This window comes from Solanum tuberosum, unplaced genomic scaffold, assembly GCF_000226075.1.
Source record: "Solanum tuberosum cultivar DM 1-3 516 R44 unplaced genomic scaffold, SolTub_3.0 scf00281, whole genome shotgun sequence".
Taxonomy (NCBI): Eukaryota; Viridiplantae; Streptophyta; class Magnoliopsida; order Solanales; family Solanaceae; genus Solanum; species Solanum tuberosum.
Genome location: NW_006239206.1, coordinates 219198 through 239807, shown reverse-complemented (window position 1 = coordinate 239807; position 20610 = coordinate 219198). Strand labels below are relative to the sequence as shown.

At 32.1% G+C, this 20610-nt stretch overlaps 1 protein-coding gene and 1 pseudogene across 1 annotated transcript; one reads left to right on the top strand and one right to left on the bottom strand.

The window, feature by feature from the left end:
- Positions 1-146: 146 nt before the first annotated feature.
- On the top strand, positions 147-3808 carry LOC102602211 (hydroxymethylglutaryl-CoA synthase-like; annotated as a pseudogene).
- A 3568-nt stretch (positions 3809-7376) lies between these two features.
- On the bottom strand, positions 7377-8957 carry LOC102601538 (transcription factor TCP9-like). Its single transcript, XM_006358791.2, has one exon. It carries the CDS (start codon positions 8783-8785, stop codon positions 7661-7663), a length of 1125 nt encoding a protein of 374 aa, XP_006358853.1. The 5' UTR covers positions 8786-8957; the 3' UTR covers positions 7377-7660.
- Positions 8958-20610: the final 11653 nt, after the last annotated feature.

The window sequence follows — 20610 nt, the reverse complement described above, 5'->3', positions numbered from 1 at the left end:
TAGTTTACAAATAAATTCCTTCTTTGATGCCCAAAATTTTAAACTAATTCGAATAATGAAATCCCAAAATATGTACCAATATTAAAAACAGGCGGGAAACCAACCATAACACCAGAAATTTCTTTTTGTTAATCCTTTTCTCATGTGTATTTGGTAGCCCACTTGTTGAAGGGCGATTCTCCCATTTCCCCTCTCTTTCCCACTGGTTCTGCTTTAAATTATTGAAACTCAACTTTGGTGTCCTGATTTGAATTGTTATATTTAATCGAACGCAAATATGCCAACACACACATCCATTCATCTTCTTTCTCCATTACAAACTTCCTCTCCTTTTCATATTCCTCGTCGTCGGAAAAGCAGTGCCGGAGAAGGAAATAAACGTCGGCGGTCCGGTGGTTGAAGTTTTATTATTTAAATTTGTTCAGTGTGTGTTTTTGCTCAAAGTTATAGTTGCTACAATCGGAAAATGGCTTCTCAACCGAACAATGTTGGAATACTCGCAATGGAGATTCACTTTCCTCCTACTCGCCTTGTGCTGGTAAAGTTACTATACGAGTAACATTTTAAATTTATACTTCTTATTAATTCTTATTTAGCTGCTTAAGCTTGTTTGTTCGTTCGTTCCAATTGAGCACCTGAAATCATGATAAACTGTTGGGGAAGTGTTTGTGCGTGTTAGGTAAATAATCGCAGTTTTGAGTCAAATATGAAGGAGAGTAAATGCGTATAACTTAGGATAACCATTTTATTTAAGCTCTCATGGTGATCTTATGTTATGCACATGTATTGTTTGTATACATAGTTTTGTGCTTTTAAAAGGACTCATATTGCTTTTATAGTTTCATGGGAATAAGACTTTTATGAGTTAATTTAAGTAAAATTGCAATGTACAGGAAGAATTGGAGGCTCATGATGAAGTAAGCAAAGGCGCGTATACAACTGATCCTGGACAAGATTGCATGGGCTTTGTTATTGAGGATGAAGATGTTGTATCAATGAGGTATGCAGTTAACTTTAGTAGCTGCAAAAACAACTACTAGCTAGGGATCAGATATATGAATCTCTATAATCGTTCTGCTTCATTTGGATCCATTTTGTTTCATAAATTGTCATAAAGAAACTGCGGACTAACTTTATTAGCTAATACTTGCAAATACTACTATGTTTTCATCTCTTCTCATCAGAATTTTGCATCTTCAGCATGACGGCTGTTACTTTATCTTTTGGAGAAGTATGCTATTGATCCAAACCAAATTGGCCGGTTAGACGTTGGAACTGAAACTATTATCGATAAGAGTAAATCTATCAAGACATTCTTAATGAGAATATTTGAGGTAACACCCGTTCCATCAAGGCAATGTCCATTATGGTGTTTTCCAACATGTTGCCAACTGATTAAGACTTAATTGCTAAGCCTTTGTGTGACATACCTCTGATTCATCTTGTGAAACAAGCAGGAACATGGAAATACCGACATTGAAGGAGTTGACTCCCATAATTCTAGCTATGGGGGAACTGCTGCATTGTTCAACTGCGTTAATTGGGTGGAGAGCTCTTCATGGGATGGACGTTATGGGCTTGTTGTATGCACGGATAGTGCGGTATGATCATTAATCTTTCATGCAATCTACGACTTGAGTTTTGTCTATTGCTTTGCTTATTAGATACATAGTATGAAATGCCTGAGCCTTAGCATTGTTTTTGTTCATTTATTCGACAACTTCTGTTCACAGGTCTATGCAAAGGGACCTGCTCGGGCTACTGGAGGAGCTGCAGCAATTGCTATGCTTGTAGGACCTGATGCTCCTATAGTACTTGAAAGCAAGATCAGAGCTAGCCATATGTCGCACGTCTATGATATTTACAAGCCCATCCTTGACAGTGAAGATCCAGTAATTCCCTTTAATCCCTTCTTGTCTTGTTTATCAATAATGCTATTTTGCTCCAAAAAAAAATTGTATGAGTTTTTAAGATAATGTGTATTGAGAGTGGTATTTTACGGAACTTGATAGAATTTTATTGCAAGCTACCCCTTGCTGATTCCTTAACCTTCATGTTTTCGTTCTCACAGAAATTGGTTAAACACAATATTTAGTTTATATCTAGAAAACAACATGTTGCATGACAATTTTTAAAATTTCAGTATTATTGATATTTTGCTAGCGACTACATCCACTGTTGAAACTTCAGAATTTTCCTTGTGTGTTCTCTGTGTGATGTTATTTGTTGTTGCAGGTGGTGGACAGTGAGATTTCGCAAACCTGTTATCTTAAGGCACTTGATTCTTGCTACAAGGGTTTATGCAACAAGTAAGCTGCCAGATGATGCATCCTTATATTTCGAGTAAAATTGTTAACTGTCATTGTTTAGTGACCTTTTGTGTAATGTTTTTTCAGATATGAGAAAGTGGAAGGCGAGCAATTTTCAATTGATAATGCAGCCTACTTTGCATTCCATTCACCATACAACAAGGTAGGTTATAAATCTAATTTTTTTCCTCTGTTTCTCTAAATTAGTTCATTTAAACACTTATCTGAATCCTTTCTAATTAATCATGCAGCTTGTCCAGAAGAGTTTTGGTCGCTTGCTTTACAACGACTTTTTAAGGAATGCTAGGTGTGCTAAAAATCTTCTGTTAGAAATGAATATTTTCATTGTTTAAACGGATGTTATGGACTGATCGTCTTCATTTCTGCATTTTCAGCTCTATTGACGAGTCTGCTAGACAAATCCTGGCTCCCTTTGAATCCTTAACTGGTGATGAAAGCTACCAAAGTCGTGATCTTGATGAGGTTCACTACCAATTGCTACTTTTTCATCCTGAAATATTCTTTATTTTACAATTGAATTTCTCTGATCATCTTCAAATATTTATTTTAATCATTCAACCTAACCACATTTGATACCAAAACAAGTTGCTAAGCCTTTTGCCTGATCAATACAGGCATCCCAACAAGTTGCTAAACCATTTTATGATGAGAAGGTGGAACCTACAACATTGATACCAAAACAAGTTGGCAACATGTACACCGCGTCTCTCTATGCTGCATTTGCATCCCTCCTTCACAATAAGCACGACACATTGGTAAACACAACTTTAAACTTTTCTTCTTTTTTTTTTTTTTTTTTTCTTTCGTGTATGTTTCTGAATCAGTTCTTGCCTCTCAGGCCGGTCAGCGTGTAATCATGTTCTCCTATGGGGGTGGATCAACTGCAACAATGTTTTCACTAAAACTTAATGAAGGTCAACATCCTTTTAGTTTGTCAAACATTGCAACTGTGATGAATGTTGCAGAGAGGCTGCAAAAGAGATACGAGGTATGTGGAAATTTTCATGTTGGTGGATTTGTTTGCAGTAGCATTCAAATGTGTTTTTAGAATCCATCTTACTGAACCTTGTCATCGACTCAAATTACAACATTTTTTGCAGTACACTCCTCCCGAATTTGACATTTTCGTTGGACTTTATGAGGCCAGAAGAGAGTTTGGCATCAAAAACGACTATTGGTGTGAAATGCCTGGCAGCATTCTTCCACCAGGAGCCTACTACTTCAGAGGGGTTGATTCCGAGTACAGAAGAGCTTATGGTAAAAAAACTCCCGAGATTGAACAGGAGATAGAAGAAATAATCCTAGAATAACTAATGCAAGCATTACTAATACACCATATTCAACAATATTCTTATACACCCTACAAAACGAACCCTAAGAAGTGTGCCTGCAGGATTTTGCTGCTGTATGCATTTGTTATTCACTTTTTTCAGTTTGAGTTTCTTGTTTGTATTTACATTATCATGATAAAATTGGTTGTTGGGTTGCATCTGTTTTGCTACATTCTTTAAATAATTAATTTCATTAATGACAGAGCCAGATTTTCACGAAGAGATTTTAAAATATGAAGAAGTAAAACATACATAAGTTAAAGAGGGTTCAATATCTACTATATAAATATACATAAAAATAATTTAATCATATATGCCGAAGAGAGTTTGAATATATCCCTCGGTCCTACCTATCTCCACCCTCGTGAATTATGAGGTAGATATAAATTGATATATGAACCAATTGTGAACCTAATAAAAAGTTGTAACATATCAACCAAAAAACATTAAAAATCTTTTAATAAAATCTAAACCAATCAAAGATGAATTGAGTCATAATTTGACTAGCTCATACTTAAACTAATTGAACCGATCATATTTTTATGAACTAGTTTTACCGTCGTTTAAAATTTGACATCCCCACAATATCATAAAGTCAAGTACATGTTGGACCAAGGACATGAGCCATACACATGCTGGGACCACTTTCATGGGCCCAACAGAATTGCCCATACCCACATGGCCCACAGCATTGTACGTATATTATCTTGGCATGGGCCTATTTGTAGTGGTCCAACAATGACAAAATGGGCCTACCATCCAATAGCCGTCGAGCCCAACAGCCGTGTCTTTAGGCACAAAGTAGAGCCCATCTACAAGTGGACCACTTCACACCTTGAGGAGCCCACCACAATAGCTACCACCCACCACTTTATGGCCAAAGCGTAAATATACACGTTGGATAGCTGGTTAAAGTTATACATGTATTAATAATAACAAAATTTATGTATCTAAGTTTAGTTATTCAGATGGAGTATTATTTATGTATTGTAAGTTTATATGTGTGTTTGTATGTGGAATTCTAAATTACAAATCAAACACTATATTAATTTTACATATAAATAACTTATCTTCTAACTAACTATCAAAATGTGATATTACTTGAGCAGAATTTAATATCCGCATAACTCATCTCTAAATCAGCTACCACATAACCCTCAAGTATATAATTTTTTGCACATTTATCTATATTTGAAATAAATTTGTTTAAAGTTTTAATATTGATAAAGTCTGATTTCTAGAAAAATGTCTAAAGTCACATGGCTAAAGTTCGGATATTTTTACTAGAATATCAATTATTTTTATCTAAAATCTAGTTATATTGTCTTATTTCAACTATATTTGCTTGAAGTACATATATTTATATTTAAAATTCAATCTTCTTTATTTGAAAGCTATGCAAAAATGCATTTACTTCAAACGTTACGTATCTAAAGTTATTTTTAAAAATAAATAAATTTACAAAATTTCTTTAAAAATTAAATGGGGAAAATTATATGATTAAGTAAATATATATAAGTTAATTAGTCATCATAACTATAGTTTTAGTTAATTACCACTCGCGGTCAATAATTATTCATTGATAATTACATCGGTTGGGATTTCGAGCTTGTATAATTCGCACGTTTGTATAATTCAGAATTTGTATAAATATTGTATAATATAATTTATATAACTATTTAAAGTTTAGATATTTGTGTTTGTATAAATTTCTTATTTTGAGTTTATATAAAAATAACTCAATGATACAAATATACTCGCAAATTATACAAACTCACTTGTAAATTATATAAACCCACAAACTATACAAACGAGATAACTTAAACTGAAATTACACCCCATAAATATATAAAATATATTATAATGACTATTTGCGAAAATTCCTCAATTAAATATCTTCAAAGTTTTTTACCCACCTTAAGGTGATGGGCCATATAGTTTGAGCGGTCTGATAGGTGAAATGGGCCTACAGTCCTTGAAGCACGCCACTGGTCCCACTTTATCTCTGGACCCCGGGCCCCACCACCTCCTTTAAGTTAATAAGACTTCCTTTCTTTTTCATTTCAATTTTTATGTTTAGACTTAAGATTATTTTTTTTAATAAAATAAAGTTCAATAATCTTATTTTGTTACCTATATATAATAATAGAAATAGAGATAAGATACTATAAACCACTATATATTAAAAATATACTTCTATATATTACATATATTTAACTTATGAATCTAAATGGTTTTCTTTATTTGATGACAAGAAAAAAATAAGTATCCGTTTCAAATCTGAATTTGTAATTTTTGAAGCATAATAAGCTGTTATAAATGATAGAGTTTTGAAAATCGAACTCAATGATTTTAAATTTTGGAAGTCTAATGTTTATTTTCAAGTAATAAAAAACAAACGAAACCAACCAACAAAAAGCATTAACGCTGTAAAGACCAATGCCCCAATTGTTGTACAATAGAGTTGTAATTCACTAGTTATTCCAGATGCTCGCCAAAGCTGAAAAAAACCAAAGGTTATTTGTATTCCTCAGAAACCCCCGCCTACGTCACCATTTAATATTTATTGGCCTACTATTGGCCAAACCACCTGGGCACTAGGCCCAACGTGAGTTGGATCACTAGTGTTTACTTTTTTCTTCTTCATTAGTATATATAAGCATTTGATAATAACACTATATTATATCAACTTGGGGTGATTAGGTAAGAAATGTACCACTTAGTTAAGAAAAAAGTACAGCCTGTTGGCTGTTTCCCATCCACATTATACTTTTTAGCAGAATATTCTTCTCTAAAAGCTTTTATTCTATCACGAAATTGATCTGGAATCATCAAAAATTATAGTGCAATGAATAAAATCAGACGTCTTAAACTCAAATCCTTATAATGGAATCAGTTTTAATAAGAAATGTTTTACCTTTCACAACGAGACCTCTCGAACACAATCTAGATGAGTCGAATATCGAATACCAGATGAAAAACCGATTTATGTTTTGGATTGGGAAGCTTCTATTTTGACCCACTAGACAAGGTGGGCCATGGGCCACACCACCACCACCAATGGAAGTATACCACTCTACGCAAACCCAAAACTGATCCATCAAAAGCCCAAACGGGTCCCCACTCTTCTCAAAGTCCTAATCCACTTTTACACGTGCGATACTCACGTGCACGTCTTCAACACTTTTTAATTTTTTTTAACACTAATCACTTCACTTAAAACCTCTTTTCAGAAACTCACTTTATTATTTTTCTCATTTCCCAAAAACAGATCACGGTCAAAAGTTTCTCCAATAAGATTATTAAATTAAGAGTGTATGTGCTGGCGGATATGAATTTTACGTATAATCTAGGTAAATATTATGAGGGTAAAGAATATAGATAGTGTGGGAGAGTTGGATGAGCACTAGAGGAGCGAGACAATCAATATAGAATATCTATCAACTCTGATAAAACTTGTTTTTCCTACTTTTACCGTCCCACGGAAGATGGTAATATTTTGTGAAAATTGTTTTTTAAGTGTGGGTTCGAAATAAAAGACCAAATGTTGATGCCTAGTAAGTGCAAAAATGACACTTATGTGACATATAATGAAGTCATGCACTAAGTAGGTTAGGTTAATTGAAAGTCATTTCATTTCCACTTCATTAGGGCTTGAAAGATATGACAATTAAAATTCCAGTTATTTAATTCATAGTTAACTAAATTATAATAAAGCTGAAGGATGATAATGTTTCCATTGACAATTATACAATGATTTATTTGAAATTTCCTAAGAGAGTTGCACATCATTCAACTTCTAATTAACATTAGTTTAACAAAAGCAAAAGAAACAAAAAGTGAATAGCTAGTGTCCTCTAGTTTGTACATACAAGAGTATTTTGAGCATATTTGGCCTAAACTCTGCCTCTATCTTTATATTGAATTATGACGTAGGATCGATCTCTTGAATCGATTTTAAGCCATAGACCTTCTTGATCGCCCATTAACCCGTCTTCTCTATGACCGCTTTGAAGATGTAACTTGAGGTTCTTGTTGATGATTTCCACTTCGACTCATGAACTGTAACTCTTTTCTATCATAAATTTCAAGTGAAAAATCTCTTAGCATATGAGGTTTATCATTTTTATTGTTGTTATTTCTATCTGTGCTAGAGCTTAAACTAGCTGGAGCCATGCTAGACTTGTTCGACCCAATTTTAGGCCCCGTAGATGTTGCTGCTCCATCATTTATAGTTAACGGTCCTGCCATCATTATTGGTGGCGGACCGCTAATATTATTCGTGGCTGCAGCTGTTGGTGCAGCCACGAACGATGATATTGGCCTCGTGGCCAAATTAAATACAGGTGTCCATAATTGAGGATACTGCACCATGACGTTATTGTTATTGGTCACGTTTACTGGTGGGACCGTTGCTGGTATCATCCAAATGGCATTGGATGGTACCATCATACCCCCATTACTCATAGTCCATATCGGTAGTAATCCCGGCGGCGGAGCGGCGGCAGCGGCAGGTATTGTTGCCGGCGTGGTTGTTACCGGAGCAAATTGTGAAACATTTGCTGCATTTCTATTCAAACTTCCAACATCAATGAACTCCGAGTTTGATGATTTCCTTCTACGTTTCTGTGGATTGTTCTCGTCGATTTCTCGATTACTCGCCGGAGAACTCGTCGGAATCTTAAGAGTACCGTTGACAGAAACTGCTATCGCCGGTACAGTTCCGGTTCCGGTGGCTTCAATTATAGATTGCTCCGCATGTTCAAGCAACCACCGAACAGTTTCTCCGTCGGACTTATGACCTAGTTCTCGGGTCAATTGGAAGATCCGAGCCGCACATGTAGCAGGTATTCGGATCCTCCGTCCACGTCCCTCTACTTTTGTGTGGCGGTCCTTGGTGGAGGATCTCCGCGGCGCGGCGGTGGTAGCCACCGGCATAGGCATTGACGGAACCAAAGTATGATGATCGGAATCAAACGGTTCTTCTTTCATAGCGGAAAACACCAGTTTTTTCTCATCGGCAACTCCATCACCGTCCATTTTCCGGTCATTTAGATCTCCGGCGACGTCGTTGCTGAGCTCGGAGGTGCCACAATCATCATCTGGGTCATGAAAACTGGACATTTTTTTAGAAAAAAAGAAGAACAAAAGGTGTGAGTAATGGAAATGGAGGATGAATCAGACGGTTGAAGTTGAAGAGGTATATAAAGGAAGAGTGAGTGGGATGATGACACGTGTAGGGGTAAGAAAAGTGTGACTTTTTCTGAGTGGACCATACTGCCACAAATGGTCCTACAATTGGTGTAGGAAAAATGGATCTAAAATGTGGCCCTCTCTCACTCCTTCACTATAATAAGGTCCCCACCATAATAAGGAGGGGCCTCTACTTAAGGAGAGGGGTGGGGGCATGAATAGGATAGTCTCTCTTTTTTTTTTTTTCTTCGAGAAGTATTGAGAACACACTTAAATTTATCGTGAATTATTAGTTTCATTCTCGAGCTACTAACAGTTTTAAAAATACTTTTTACTTGACTAATTAAATAAACTTAAATATACTCGATATTGCAACATGATTGAAATATACCTCTAAATTTTTGGCAAGTTTAGGATTGTTTTCAACACTTATCTCGGTGTTTTATTAAGAACATCATGCTTCTATAAGAGTTTTAGACCACTTGGTATGTCATGTGGCAGATCAGAGATGTATCGATGGTGTATCTAAGTTTAGTTAGTCAAGTAGATGAGTGTTTTAAGACTGTCAATAGCTTAAAAATGCAACTTATTATAATTTACGCTGAGTTCAGTAGTATTTTCTATACTTCTTTCTTTTTGCTTCATTCGATGTTCAGACTCCATATTAGAGCTCGACTAAATTTGAATTCATCCCGAAAAATCTCATATTGAGAGATAAAACACTATCTAACAAAGGTGTTCTCGTACCCAAGGAGACTCGAACCTAAGGTATAATAATTTCAAGAAAAAATTATGATTATTATATCATGCACTTGATTAGGAAAATTATCTCACCATATGTATTACATAAGTTGTCTCATATATATGGTGGGATAACTAATTTAATGGAAAATTACAATATATGAGATAACTGTATCTATCTAATATCCTATACCAAACAATCCCTTAGGGGTAAAGACATTTTCGACTAATGAGTTTTTTTATTTTATTTTGAATTTTAATGAATAATAAATAATTTGAGATAGATATATAATGAGAACGATAAATATTTTGGGACAGATGAAATAGTAGGTAACAAAACTTATAATCACCTATGACTATGGTAAATTAGTGGCTCGCAAATTGCTTAGATTGAGTATTTTTTTTCTTCTTCCATTACAATCTTCAATTCATATTATTTACTTATCTTTTAAAAAAATTCACAGTTTTTAAATAGATAGGAGTACTATTTAATAGTTTTAATTGTATGAATAGTTGTCTGAGTACATTTTATCTCTCTTAAATTCTCACTTATTGAATACTCTCCAAATGATCAATATGTTAACAAAAGCTTAATACATAGTTAATTTTTTAAACTTGTTATGATATTTTATTTAGACATTCAAATTATACATATTCTAATTGAATATCTCAACTTTTACGAGAGTATTCTAATGACACACTTTCGTCTATTAAATAGGTAAATTAACCAAATAAAATATGTCATTTAGGTATCTAACATTGAACTGATTATAGCATTTCTAAAAAAAACATTTTGTGATAGGAATACAAGATAGGGAAAAGAGTAGAAAATTCATGAACTCATTATGTCGATATATGTGTTTTACTACTCCTTTTGATACTCTCATAATGTCCATTTATGACCTCATTTATTGATTTTGGAAGTTTATGTAAGAGTTAGTGTTTCAATTAATTTTGAAATAAAATTCATCCATTAAAAGTTTTGAAATAACAAAATAATGAATGTGAGTTGTAAAATTATTTTTTGTTTTAATTCTACGTTATAGGATTTTGAAAGAGGCTTTTTAATTTTACGTTATGAATTTTTTGAAAGATAAGTTTTATTTTCAATTCATGAACCTATAATAAATTCTATTTAATTAAAAGTCCTTTTCTTGTAAAACTTTGGGAAAATACATAAAAAAAACCCTGAACTTGGTCGGATAACTTACTTTAGTACTTAAACTACACGGGCATTTAAATACCCCTCTTAAGATCTTTGAAGTGATTTTTTTTCCACCCTGAGACTATAACACCACTCTCACCCGCCACATTATAGCCACGTAAGCACCACATCATAACAATGTAGGCATCATGTCATTAATCTTTATTTCTTTTTTACTTATTCACTATTTTTTCTTAAACACTTTTTAAAATTAATTATATCAATTGATTAATTTATAAATGCATACACCCACCCCACTCCCTCTCTTTCTTCTTCCTTGTTGTTCACCATTATTCCAACCTTCAATACTTTCTTTTCTTCTTCTTCACTATTCAACAATTTTTTAAGTCACTTTAAAGAAGAAATTCACATTATCTTCTTCAAACCCTTCCAATGAATTTACCATCTTGGGGAATGAATTTTTTTGAAAGCCAATTTTTTCTTGACAACTCAAATAAGAAATGAAGATTGCATAAGAAAGTTGATCCAAAAAAAATATAAATTTTATGAGAAATGTTTGAATGATCTAGATATCAAAATGGGTCACTCAAAATTTAAGAAATTTTACATTTGCCAAATCGATACAAATAATAGAGTGAAATCGACGTCAATAAAATGACATTGCTATTGAATTTTACGGATTAGTAAACGATTAGTGAAATGAAAATAGTGGATAGAGATGGGGAAGAAGATGGAGGAAGAGATGTTTCAATGGAGAAAAATGTGTATTGAAGAAGACAACAAAATAAAAATAAAAAAAATTAAAGAAAATAAAAAGGGGACCCACTAATTTCATTTACCTCTTAATAAGAAAATTTACATATTTTAAAGATTTGATATATATAAAAAAACTATTTAAAAAATTTGTTATATATTGGCCAATAAAAAAAGGCCATGTGTAGGGCTTTAAAAAATCAGCTATTTTTTTCTCTTTTTTCACGCACTTTCAGGAGAGTGCACTCACTCTCTCTACCACATCATCCCTTAGGGGGTGTTTTAATCACTTAAAAGATGTTAAGGGGGTATATAAACACCCGTGTAGTTTAAGTACTAAAGTAAGTTTTCGTGCCAAGTTCAAGGGGGATTTTATGTCTTTTCCCTAAAGCTTTTGTCGTATAAATTGAGTTTCTTTTGGTTGAAAAGATAAGCATTCAAACAAAACTACTTTCCCTTGAAAAAACACTTGTGAGACATTAATCAAAAGATGAAATCACCAATTCAAGAATAGAAGAGCAACATTCTTGAATGCTACTTGTTTTGTGACTTAGTTGAATTTCGAAGATAGAATTGTTATTTATTCTTCCGATTGCTCGTGGGAGAGACTCCAACTATCTTCAAGAAACGTATTAACGTGCCTATAAGCCAAGCAAGTTTTGTTTTGGATTCCTTGTATTTTTATCATTCTTGTTCATTTGTTCTAACAATTTGAAGATAGTTGTCTCTATGGCATCCACATCAATAACAAACAGTGTTCCAAATTTGCCTAATTCTAATTTTGAAATATTTGATGGCAAAGACTTTCCTAGATGGCGTGGAAAGATGGAATTCTTTTTAAGACAATTAAAGTTGGCATATGTTCTTGAGAAACCTTATCCTGAGGCTCCTAGTTTCGAGGTAACAACGGACGAGGCTACTTTAATTAAAGAACAAATTGCCAAATGGCAAGATGATGATTACTTATGCAAGAATTATATTCTTGGAGGAATGTCCAATAAATATTATGATCAATATTATATTAAGTGCAAATTTGCTAAGGAGATTTGAGATACTCTTAAAGCTATTCATTTAGTAGAAGAGGCAAGTTCAAAGAAATTTCTTGTTTCAAATTATAAGGAGTTCAAAATGGTTGATGACAAGTCAATCACTGAACAAGTATAAGAATTTCAACTTATAGCTAATAAAATTGCTTTATCTGAAATTGCTCTTGATGAAAACTTTCATGTTGGTGCTATTGTTTCAAAACTTCCTCCATCTTGGAAAGAGTACATAAGCAAACTTTTACACAAGAAGAAAGATTTGACTCTTGAACAATTATTGCAGCACTTGTAAATTGAACAAAAGACACGAGATTGTGACAATAACATCTTGAAGGAACCCATCATGAAAACTCATGTTATTGAAGAAAAAGCGATCAAGAAGGAACCTGCCAATAATAAATTTTTAGGCAAATAAGAGTAAAAATTTAAAGTGTACTAATTCTAATTCTAAATCGAATGAATGTTATCATTGTCATAATATTGGTCACTATGCACATGATTGTAAAATTCTTAAAGCTGAAAAGAAGAAAGAAAAGGCAAATAACAACATAAAAAATGAACTGGTGGCAATGGTCACAGAAGCATTTGTAGCGGGAGATCAAGTGGAATGGTGGATAGACACTGGTGCAACTCGTCATATATCAGGTAATCGAAATTCTTTCACGACCTATGAATTAGTGGTGGGCGATAAAGTTTTGCATATGGGAAACTTATCCTCTGCTAAGGTTGTGGGAAAAGGAACTGTAGAATTGAAATTCACTTCCGGAAAGATGGTCACATTGATAGACGTATTGCATGTTCCTGATATTCGAAAGAACTTGGTGTCAGGTACACTTCTTTCGAAACATGGTTTTAAAATAATTTTTTAGGCAAATAAATTTATTTTGTCTAAACAAGGAATGTTTGTTGGAAAAGGTTATGCTACAAATGGAATGTTTAAACTCAATATTGAAAATGAAAATATTTCTACTTATGTTGTGGAGTCTCTAGATTTATGGCATGAACGTCTTGGTCATGTGAATTTTAGATCCATTCAACTTATGGTGAAAAATGGATTAATTAAAGACTGTGGAAAGGATCATGTTGATAAGTGTATTACTTGTAGTAAATGTAAAATAACAAAGAAACCTTTTAAGTCTGTTGAAAGGATATCCACACTTTTGGAGTTAATCCACATTGATATTTGTGAGATGGATTGTTTATCACGTCATGAAAAAAGATATTCTATCACTTTCATTGATGATTACTCAAGGTATACATATGTGTTTCCATTAAAAAGAAAAGATGAGGCATTTGAGACTTTCAAAACGTATAAAGCAGAAGTTGAAAATAAATTGAGTTTGAAGATTAAATCAATTAGATCTGACAGAGGTGGAGAATATTTAAAATCAGATTTTATTATTTTTTTATGAAAAAGAAGGCATTGAGAAACAATTGACTATGTCTTATACACCACAACAAACTGGTGTAGCAGAAAGAAAAAAAATAGAACTTTCATTGAAATGGTTAACTCTATGCTTTATGGATCTGGTATCACTGAAAATTTGTAGATTGAAGCCTTATTTTCTGCGTGTCAAATTTTGAATCGAATTCCTTCCAAGAAACATGATTCATCTCTGTATGAACTTTGGAAGAATCGAAAGTCAAATATAAATTATTTTAAAGTATAGGGTTGTTTGGCTCATGTTAAATTACCAGATCAATATTTTACTAAGATTGGCTATAGAGGAGTATATTGTGTATTTATTGGTTATTCACAAACCAGTAAGGCTTATAGATTTTTGAATCTTGAGACCCGAAGCCCTCACACAATTATTGAATCTTTGCATGCTAACTTTTTTTAGCATATATTTCCTAAGAAAAAAGAATTTTTGGAACAAGATACAAGTTCTTCTATATTTCCTCTTAAAAGAAAAATAGTTGAGCCTTTGGAAGAAAGTCAACTAAGACGTAGTTCAAGATCAACCAAACCAAGAGACTTTGGACCTAATTTTCAACTATATTTAGTTGAAAAGGATCTTGAAAGTTATACTAAAGCAATGTCTTCATATGATGCTTCTTTCTGGTGTGAAGCTATTGATGATGAAATGCACTCTATTATGTCAAATAATACATGAATTTTATCAGGCCTCCTTCCTGGATGTAAGTCTATTGGTTGTAGATGGATCTTTAGAAAGAAATTAAAATCTGATGGTACCTTAGATAAGTACAAAGCTCGCTTGGTAGCAAAAGGTTTTACTCAATTGATGTATTTTGATACCTTTGCATGTAGCTCGAATGACTTCTATTCGACTCTTGATTGCTTTAGCCGCAATTCATAGTCTGATAATACATTAGATGGATGTGAAGACTGCATTTCTGAATGGAGATCTAGATGAAGAGGTTTACATGAAACAACCAGAAGGATTTGTCATTTCTGGTGAAGAACACAAAGTTTGTAAGCTTCTTAAATCTCTTTATGGATTAAAACAAGCTCCAAAACAATGGAATGAGAAATTTAGAAGAGTAATGATTTCTAATGGCTATTCAATCAATGGTGGTGATATTTGCATATTTAGCAAATTTCAAGAAAAATTTAGTGTTATAATATGTCTTTATGTAGATGATATGTTGATCTTTGGAGCTGATATTGAAAGAGTCAAAGAAACAAAATCGTTTTTAGCCTTTCAATTTGAAATGAAAGATCTTGGAGAAGCTGATGTAATTTTGGGCATTAAAATCATGAGATCATCTAATGGCTTGACTCTTACTCAATCAAGTTATATTAAGAAAGTTCTAAAGAGAATTGGTCACTTTGACGACAAACCTGCTCCTACACCATTTGATCCTAGCATCAAACTAATGTGGAACTCTAGTGATGTTCTTGATCAGCTTACATATTCCCTGATTGTTGGGAGTCTTATGTATGCCATGCATTGTACCAGGCCGGATATTGGTTACGCAGTAGGAACTTTGAGCAAGTTTACTAGTAATCCTGTAATTGAACATTAAAATGCCTTAATTCGTGTTTTAAGATACCTGAAGGGTACAATTAAAGTTGGCCTACATTATTCTACATTTTCAGTTGTTCTTGGAGGTTATAGCGATGCTACTTGAAATTCTGATCTGAATGACTCTAAATCTATTACTGCTTGGATTTTCACTTTGGCTGGAGCATCGATCTCTTGGAAATCAAAGAAACAGATATGTATTACTCACTCAAACATGAAGTCAGAATTTATAGCTATGTCTTCTGTTGGAGAAGAAGCTGATTGGCTACGATCTATGTTGATAGATATTCCTTTGTGGAGTAAGCCAGTACCACATTTAACTATTTATTGTGATATTCAAGCTGCTATATTTCGGGCTTCAAGTGATTGCTACAATGGCAAGTCGAGACAAGTTCATCTCAAACATAATCATGTGAGAAGATTATTGGAGGAAGGCGTGATATCGCTTCAATATGTGAAATCCAGGTTTAATTTAGCGGATCCTTTGTCTAAAGGGTTAGGCAAAGAGTTAGTGGTGGAAACTTGCAATGGGATGGGAATAAAGTCCGTTGTAAATTAATTGTACTTTATGGTAACCTTACCTAATGATGTAATCTTGTGTTCAAAGGGAAAAACAAGTAAAGTTACAATTGTGAAGCACATCAATAAAATCTCCATTTTCCAAAATAAAATGAAATAAGCAGATGTGCATGATTGAGATTCTTTTCTCTAAATAAATTTATAAGACCGATCTCGGTTGGAGTTAGTAAGAAAACTCTTGATAAATTTTTTTGATATTCCTACTAAAGAGAAGGATGAGATTATATTCTCTTAATAAGCCTATAAATCGATTTCGATTGGAGTGTGTAGGAATACTCTTGATAGATTTACCGATACTTTGTTGTAAAGGAGGATGAGATTAATTTCTCTTAATGAAGTTCATAGACTATTTGGTCGGAGTAGGCAAAGTTACTCTTGATGAATTCACCGCACTAAGTGCGAAGTGGAGGCCGCTTCAATAGGATTTTAACAGGGAAATCTTAAAGCACTTGGTTAAAGGGATTCAGGATAGATGACCGTAAGGTGTCAAAGAATTTTGATTTTCACCGGAACATAGTGATATGTGTGGAGTATTTTTCTATTTCATTCAATGAACCACTTAGTTCAAGATTCGTTCACTAAGTAGTCAATGATTTAGAAAGTCTTCACTAGCTAATGGTTCAAGTCCAAAAGACACCATTATTGATGAATGTTGCTAGATTAATGTCTCAAAATATTTTTTGGATTTTTCAAAGATTAAAAAAAATATCTTGAAACAAGTGGGGGATTGTAAGAGTTAGTGTTTCAATTAATTTTGAAACAAAATTCATCCGTTAAAAGTTTTGAAATAACGAAATAATGAATGTGAGTTGTAACATTCTTTTTTGTTTTATTCAACGTTATAGGATTTTGAAAGAGGCTTTTTAATTCTACGTTATGAATTTTTTGAAAGATAAGTTTTATTTTCAATTCATGAACCTATAATAAATTCTAGGGAAAATTAGCAAACTAGTCACAATCCCTAACTTAATTAGTAAAAACATCTACACTTTAAAATAATTATTTAAAATATCAAAATGTCGATATTTTAGAAAATAATTTGTATCCAAATACTATTACTTGTCTTTTCTTTTATTTCTCAAAACAGTCCAACATGAAATGCATCCACTACCCATTTACACTTCTTCCTAGGCTTTAATACCATTAAATTTATTTTCCATTTTTCACATTTTCAAATTTTTTTCTCTTTCATCAACTTTTCAATTTTTACCATTGTTTCCATCATTCACGTTTTTTCATTTTTTTCTCTCTCATCAAATTTTCATCATTATTCTTTCCCCCATTGTTGAAGAAGAACTAATTATTCAAGTTCATACCAATTTGTTCAGATCTATCAATTAATTCAAGAAATCTCTCAATTGATAAAGCCAATTTCGAAGTCACCAATTATTTAGTGAGATTTTTTTTAATTTTGTTTTCAAAATCACTAATTATGTTGTATTTCAGATTTTATGTATTACAGATTTTTCTTCATTTTTCAATTTTTATGTGAGTTTGTTTACATACTCATCAAATATTTACGTTTTTCAGATTTTTAGTCTTTTAAACAATATTTTTCGATTGTTTTGTGATTTTGTTTTTATATTTTAGATTTAGTGGAATCTACATTAGCATTTATATATATATTTTGTTTGATTTTTAATACATTTATATTTAATAATTTTGAAATTTGCTTTTAGGGTTTTAGGTTTGGGAAAGCATCTGTCTGTCTACAATGTTTGAATCATTGAAAATTAGAAGAGGTATACCAAATGATATTCAATTTTTTGGGAAATTTCCCTCATTTGATTTATGTATTACCCAAGGGTTGCTTGAAAATGTAGGCGCTGCGGCTAAAATGATAGAGCAGTCCAAAAAAAAGAGAGTTATGAGTTTTGAAAATTCTGATGAACAAGTTCAAGTTCATAGTGATGAAGTACTATTTTCTGACCGTGATGAAGAGGTATTAAATTATGTTTTCACAAAATTATTTGAAAATATTTTGAATGTTATGTAGTTGTAGTTAATTTTGTGTTTGCATGTTTATTTTTGATTGTTTAAATCTAATGTACATAAACAAAATTTGTATTTTTGGTATTTTGTTCTGTTTCTATCTAACACGCAATTGTATTCATTATCATGTTGCCCTCTAACACAGATTCGTATATATTTTTAGAAATTGTGTTTATTTTTTTATTGTTATAGTCACCCCAAGAGTTCTTTTTTCAAATATGAATTTTGCAAATATGTGAGCACATAAAATGTAAAAATTATTGGTATACAATTATAATGAAAACATAATAAAAAGGAAAGTTTATCCAATCGAATAAAAAAGGGTTTTTTTTTTTGAAATTGTAACTGATGAGAATTTTAAGTGATATGTTCCTTTTTTTAAAAATATTATCTCCCTTGATTTTTTTTCCTTTCTAAATAATTGTAATCTTGAAAATAAAAAAAATAAAACATACATAAATCAAATACATAACAAACTAAAATATTGACATTTTAGATAATTATTGAAAGTGTGGCTAAGGAAACCTATTAAATGTCAAAATATTGACATTTTGAAAATTTTCCCTAAATTCTATTTAATTAAAAGTCTTTTTCTTGTAAAACTTTTGTCCTATTAATTGAGTTTCTTTTGGTTGAAAAGATAAGCATTCAAACAAACTACTTTCCCTTGAAAAAACACTTGTGAGACATTAATCAAAAGGTGAAATCACCAATTCAAGAATAGAAGAGCAACATTCTTGAATGCTACTTGTTTTGTGGCTTAGTTGAATCCCGAAGATAGAGTTGTTATTTATTCTTCCGATTGCTCGTGGGAGAGACTCCAACTATCTTCAAGAAATGTATTAACGTGCCTATAAGCCAAGCAAGTTTTGTTTTGGATCCCTTGTATGTTAATCATTCTTGTTTATTTGTTCTAACAGTTTAATCACCTCATTTTTCAAACAAGTTCTCACTCTGTTTGTCTTTCATGAACAAAGTTATATGATATTTGTTGCTGATAGAAGGTTATAAACATCTTGAGAATTAGCCATGGTACACAAAAATTGATCCAAACATCACGATTCACGTTCATACAAAAAAAGAACCATGACCTCGAGAGGCTAGTCATAGAAGTACCACTAGATAGAGAGTGAGTTACTACTTCATTGGATGTTTGGGGGGAGGAAATTCATCTTCAAATTTTCCCTTCCTTTTAATGTTTTTATTTTTATTTTAACTTTCCTTGTTTATTTTATCGATCACAATGATGTGAATCGAATTCGTTGTATTTAGTAGACAACGTCATACAAGATGATGTGTTGAAAAGTTTATAGACATATATATTTTGAAATAATTTAACTTTAGACTATTTATTTTTTATCCTTAATTAATAACAAGCATTCATAGCCATAAAAATATTATCTATGACATGTTCAAGATATATAATAAATTTCAAAACATTTTTTCGTCTGAACTTTATAACTAGTCAAGCACCCCCACATAAAATAAAGAGAAAATTTCATGTACACTTAATATTATAGTGTTCATTACCTTTATAGATACCTTTATTTTGGATTACCAAAACTACCTTTACAGATCCCTTTGATAATTCAATTCCTATTTTTATTCATAATTATATGGGAAATAAAAATTTTATTTTCCTTCTTTTGCTACTCACAAATCACCTAAGATTGAATCCATTTGTGAATTCAATTCCTATTTTTATGCATAATTATATGGGATATTCCATTTCTGTTTTCCTTCTTTTGATACTGATCACATTAATCTTTCTTTCTAAAAAAATCATCTCTTAATGCATTAACAAAATTACTCCCTCCGTTCCTTTTTAGTTGTCATGCTACGCTTTTTGAAAGTCAATGTGACTAATTTTCAAAGTTAAATTAGATTACATTATTTTGGTATTTTTAACTAAAAATTTAGATATTTAAAAACTATATGAAAAGTGCTATAAACTGCAAAAAAAATTACATATCAATACGATGAAAAAATATATCGTAAAATGTTAGTCAAGTTCTTATTGTTTGACTCTAAAAAAATAAACCATGACAACTAAAAGGGGGCAGAAGAAGTATTTGTTTCCCTGCTTCCAAAATCTACACAATGTTGTCTTAAAACATATATTTGATATTTTTATACATGTCAAAAATATGTGAATGTACTATTGAAATAGTAATAAATTTTGAGAATTTTCAATACATTAAGCATATTAAAGTCCATATATTGGCTCAACCAAAATGGCCCAAACACTTGTCCTATGGTAACATTACTATCCAATCATGCATAGGCCCAAAATGAACTAAAAGTAGCCATTGATACTTGTCTCCGTCTTATATTAATTGATTATTTTTCTTTTTACACGTGTATTAAGAAATCATAAATAAGAAGATAATTTTTACTTATTTGCTTAAAACTTTGGAATTTTACAAACAAATGTAAATACTTTAAAAAAGAATTAATTGCAAGGGTAACATAGGAAAAAATAATTAATGCTTT